The 5,430-nt window shown below is 44.1% G+C and overlaps 1 protein-coding gene across 1 annotated transcript in view; it reads left to right on the top strand.

Annotated features, from left to right (window-relative positions):
* Window positions 1-4,339, top strand: part of LOC124038709 (dorsal root ganglia homeobox protein-like) — a 6,952-nt gene extending 2,613 nt beyond the window's left edge. The window contains exons 4-6 of the mRNA XM_046354794.1: window positions 1,475-1,650; window positions 2,164-2,276; window positions 3,933-4,339. Of these exons, the coding sequence (XP_046210750.1) occupies window positions 1,475-1,650; window positions 2,164-2,276; window positions 3,933-4,339 (696 nt within the window). The remainder of the gene's footprint in view (window positions 1-1,474; window positions 1,651-2,163; window positions 2,277-3,932) is intronic.
* The last annotated feature ends 1,091 nt before the right edge of the window (window positions 4,340-5,430 follow it).

Below are 5,430 nucleotides of genomic sequence, written 5' to 3'. Positions count from 1 at the left end.
ATCAACATTTTAAGACAGCATTAAGGATGTGCATGCTTGCAGCCACACACACGCACATACACAAACACACCTTAACATTATTTAAAAATTTGTCCATATATATTCTGCCCCTGCCCTCCACATATGCGTGGTTATAAACTTGTTCAGTTGTAATTGAATTCAGTGTGTCCTGTATGTAATTCCATGCATTCCTGATTTGCTTTTGGGGTTTGTTGTGAGCGCAGATCTAATTGTAGGAAATATAATAGTTAGGCTTTACTTCCCCTGGGTCATCTTACTATCGCTTAAAGCCGACAGCGCGCTGCATAATAGAATCCCGAGCTGTAAATTAGGGATTGTAAACAAATTATTCTGTTCTAATCCGATTACAGCATTCTTATTATTAAATCTGAACATGAATCGGATGCAGCATACAGGAACATTATTATTAGAAAATAAATGTCCTTTTCTGTTGTAGTGTTGGATGGCTTGTCTTTATGTGCATGTCAATGGATTCCCCCCCTCCTTAAAGCAGCAGCCAAATGGAGATTAATGTAGCAATTACCGGCCATTCAGAGGGACGGGATCACGACTCTTAGCTGTAAGGTGCTGTAAGGTGCAGGGGTGAGATAGTAGTCTTTCACAATGACAGCAAGCCGCCATATTGTTGTCCTGTCACTAAACCAAACTGTTGTCCTTTTCTTTTATATCGACTGAATGCGATTCGTTTTGTTTGGATGCTGACATCATTGTACCTCGGCTCGTCACACAATAGTGACTGTTCTGTCCCGCATGTAGGTTGCATGCAGTCGTTCTGATTCGCACTCCCGTCCAACCCATTCCATTCACACACATCATGATTAATGCTTGCGCGAGCGCAGTCTTAATCGAATCTGATGTTGTCAAACAATCACTAAATAGGGGAATAAACGACTTAATCACAGTTCTCTCACTCAGGCACCCGACTGTTATTGGAAAGTCATTAAAATATGATAATGAAAAATTGCTCAATTATATGTTGTTATAGGAAATGACCTTCATTCAATTAGGATATAGTGGTTGGCAGTATGTATCGGGCTGGAGACTATGGGTGGGTGAAGCTTGGGAGAAGTTGCAGTGCAAAGTCATTCAGGCAGAGAGCTTTAGACCAACACACACACACACATGCACACACATGCACACAAACACAGGGACTTCTATACCTTTATATTATCATGAAACAAAAATGACATTTGTTTTTATACATTGGATAATAAGATAGTTAAATCACCATATTTCAGTGCAGAGACATGATTCATGAAATCTGTCAATTTTCTGACCGACTGTATCATACCTTCCACTCCTGGGTGCATAAATACAAAGATTCTGGTCAGTGTCTCTTTTCAAAATGGATTTTATCTCGATGAGACTATACAAGACATCAACATACAAGAGCAGGTATTCATTAGACTACTTTAAATTACATTTAGTTTTTTCCTCCTCTCCTCCTGTATAGGTGTGGTTCCAGAATCGTAGGGCCAAGTGGAGGAAGACTCAGAGAGGGAGTACAGACCCCGACGGAGGTAAGGAGCAGATTAACGAGGGAGGCCCTCCTCCGTCCAGGAGTCTGAACTCCCAGTCTCCTGTGGACCAGAGCAGGAAACAGAAGGAACCTCTGGAGATGCAGCAGAGGTGAGAGAACAGGGATGGGACATATATGGGGACAGAGATGAGTTTCTGGGGAGTGTTCCCCTTCAGAGTTAGGCCTCTTCTCCCATTACAAGTGTTTACCAGTGGCCGGTGACATTGACACTGTTCACTGTCATGGGGTATTGAATGCCTGAATTTGGGGATTCTGATTTAGCCACTGTCCATGGTGATGAAATCTCACTCTCCCTGTGGCCAGTAATGTTGCAGCTGTACCTCATGGCAGCTGTCCACTGTTACTTGGTGCTGAACAACAGATCACAGGAGTCTGAGTGTGCAGCTGTCCATGGTGCTGAAATTGCAGATCACATTTATTTGCTTGTTGTTTACATCAGACCTTCCACACATGATTAATTCACCACAAATGGTAACCCACTCATCTTCCCCTGCTCTCTCCTCCTCACTCCTCTTCACTTTCTTTCAGTTGCAGGATAACCATAATCTCTTATCTCTGCTCTGAGTCATTTTAAACTAACCTCAAACCTCTCTCTCCCCCAGTATAAACCGAGCAGTAGGTTCTGGTGGGCCGTTCTTCCCATCCTGTCTACCAGGGACCCTCCTGAACTCAGCCACCTATGCCCATGCGCTGTCGCATGTTGCCACAATGAAGGGTACGCAAGATTCAGAACGTAGCACAGTGTTGCATTGTTGTTTTTCATCACAAAATGGGCAGCTCCTTTTATATACGCTGCGGCACTCAACATACTTTTGTACTACCTGAAATTTGAGATGCTCCATATCATTCCTTCCGCAGCTGTGGGTGCAGTGTTGTCGCTTGATTCCTTGATCTGATATATAGGCTATATAGGCTATTCATCAAAGTAGTATATTTTTGCATTGAAAACCAAATGTAATCTCAGCAACTGTTCAAACAGTAAACCAAACAACAAGAATCCACCCAAAAAGCTATTTTGTTTAGAAGTAATAACTGGTTATTCCAGGCTATTGTGAAATGGTAGAACCTACTGTAGCCAACTAGCTAGACGTGCTTTTTTCTGTGTGAACTAAACACGATGACGCTCTATTTTGAGCTGATATTGGAATGAATACACAAGCAGCATATCAAACTGGGATAATGTTTTACACTAAACCGTCAATATAATATATAATATAGGACCAAAAGTATGTGGACTTCTGTTCGTTGAACATCTCATTCCAAAATCATGGGCAGTCCTCGCTTTGTGCACGGTTGAATTGTCATGCTGGAACAGGAAAGGGCCTTCCCAAAACAGTTGCCACGAAGTTGGAAGTACAGAATCATCTAGAATGTCATTGTATGATGAAGGGTTAAGATTTCGCTTCACTGGAACTAAGGGGCCTAGCCCGAACCATGAAAAACAGCTCCAGACCATTATTTCTCCTCCACCAAACTTTACAGTTGGCACTATGCATTCGGCAGGTAGCGTTCTCCTGGCATCCGCCAAACCCATATTCATCCGTCGGACTGCCAGATGGTGAAGTGTGAGTCCAATGGCGGGGAGCTTTACACCAATCAAGCTGACGCTTGTCATTGTGCATGGTGATTTTAGGCTTATGTGAGGCTGCTCGGCCAAGGAAACCCGTTTCATGAAGCTCCAGACGAACAGTTATTGTGCTTACATTGCTTCCAGAGGCAGTTTGGAACTTGGTAGTGACTGTTGCAACTGAGGACAGCCGATTTTTACAAGTTATGCAGAACTCGGCGGTCCCGTTCTTTGAGCTAGCTTGTGTGGCCTACCACTTCGCGGCTCAGCCATTGTTGCTTCTAGACGTTTCTGCTTCACAATAACAGCACTTACAGTTGACCGGTGCAGTTCTAGCTAGGCATAAATTTGACGCACTGACTTGTTTGAAAGGTGGTATCCTTTGACAATGCCACGTTGAAAGTCACTGAGCTATTCAGTAAGACCATTCTCCTGCCAATGTTTGTCTATGGAGATTACATGGCTGTGTGCTAGATTTTATACACCTGTCAGCAATGGGTGTGGCTGAAATAGCTGAATCCACCAATATGAAGGGGTGTCCACATTTTTGTATATATGGTGTGTATATATATCTGCACGTAAATCGACGGAGAGAAGCTGGTAGTAACCTTAACAGTTAACACAACGAATGATAAGAGGAGAGAAGGAGGCAGGTGATGATGATGATGGTGGTGGTAAGGATAGACATACCCTACTGTATTTGTAAGAAACCCGAAAACAATTTCCTGACCCAGACCTGTGTGTTTATTTATTTGTGTGTGTGTGTGTGTGAATGTGTGTGTTTGTGTGTGTGTGTATAACCAGGAGGTGGTCTGTGCTCTTGCTGTGTTCCTGACCCCATGGGCCTGTCCTTCTTGCCCCCCTACGGTTGTCAGGGTAACCGTACAGCCAGCGTGGCAGCCCTGCGGATGAAGGCCCGTGAGCACTCCGAGGCCGTCCTGCAGTCAGCCAACCTGCTGGGAAATGGCCATGGGCATGGCGCTGGAGTAGGAGGCCTGCCCAGGGTCGGGGTATCCGGGGATGGGTTGAAAAGGCCTAGGATGGAACCTGCCCTGGGAGTCATATCTGGATCAGTGTCTGGTGTTTCTGGAGCCGTGGGGGGAGGAGCAGGGGGCGGACTTACTCTCAGCCCAGGCTCCAAGGCCCCGACTCAGGGTAGAGGGTCTGACATGCACCCCCTCTGTCCCAAGGAACCACTGGAGAAAAAGTGAGTGTGTGTGTCTGTGTTCGCTGCCAAGAGGAAACAGACGTACGGACAGTGAGGATGTACAGACAGATGTACAGACTGGGACTTTAACTCCTGTAGTGTGACTGTGCCTGTGTTGTTATGACCACTTTCCCTCTCCCTACTCCCCCTAAAGCACACATATGGACCTATTCCTACTGGAACAGGGTGAGGAGTGGGTGCCCAGATATCATACTATATGGATTTAACTATCAAGATATTTATTTGATTGTGATTTATTTATTGTTGGTGAATATTGCTGAATGCCGTGGGCTGTTGCTGAACCTTTATAATGCACTCTATATGGTCTCTTTGTAAGGGATAACTTGAATACATTGTGTGTGTGTTTGTGTATGTGTGTGTTTGTGTGCGTGTGCGTGTGCTTGTGCGTGTGTGAACAGAGACCCTGGCTGATGTGAATCTGAGGCATTTCTCTTTCTCTCTCACCTTGGCTACACACTCCTCCTTATGTATTATTAGAGTATTGTGTTACAGAACGTCACCAGACAATGTAACATGTTATGTTTGTATTCTTATTACCACATGTAAAACACAATGTGAAATATTGACGATTCCATTGTTTCATTGGAGCTATGGTCATTATTGTTCAGGTTTTTAGGCTAGCGACCAGAGAGAACTGCAACTAATTATTTATTTATCTTGTTTAACTGACAGAGACAGTGCACATGAATCAACATATACATTTTCACACCAGTTGAAGCTGATGTTGCTTCGCTGTCCCTTGGCTAATAGATATGATACAACAGTTGTGTTGATATCAGGGCTGTTGCTAATATTTATTCAGTCTGTTAGCACTTCTGTAGTGTTAATAGCGTTAGCCGAACCCAGATCACTTTAGTCCTGTTGTCTAAAACAATTAAAGATGTATTCTCTCCTGTTGCCTCCCGCCACAGCCATCTGCTCCTATCCATTATTCATCAGCTTCCCTTAAAGCTGGAGAGACGAGAGCGATCATTGTTCTTATTATTTATTTACTTTTAGGAACGCCAACGCCACTCACTGCTTTTCTTTTCTCTCTCTCTCCCTCTCTCACTCTCTGTCTCTTACTGCCTCTCT

The sequence above is a fragment of the Oncorhynchus gorbuscha genome, linkage group LG06 (assembly GCF_021184085.1).
Source record: "Oncorhynchus gorbuscha isolate QuinsamMale2020 ecotype Even-year linkage group LG06, OgorEven_v1.0, whole genome shotgun sequence".
NCBI classification, from domain to species: Eukaryota; Metazoa; Chordata; class Actinopteri; order Salmoniformes; family Salmonidae; genus Oncorhynchus; species Oncorhynchus gorbuscha.
The sequence above is the reverse complement of the archived record's forward strand: the minus strand, read 5'-3'. Positions and strand labels throughout refer to the sequence as shown.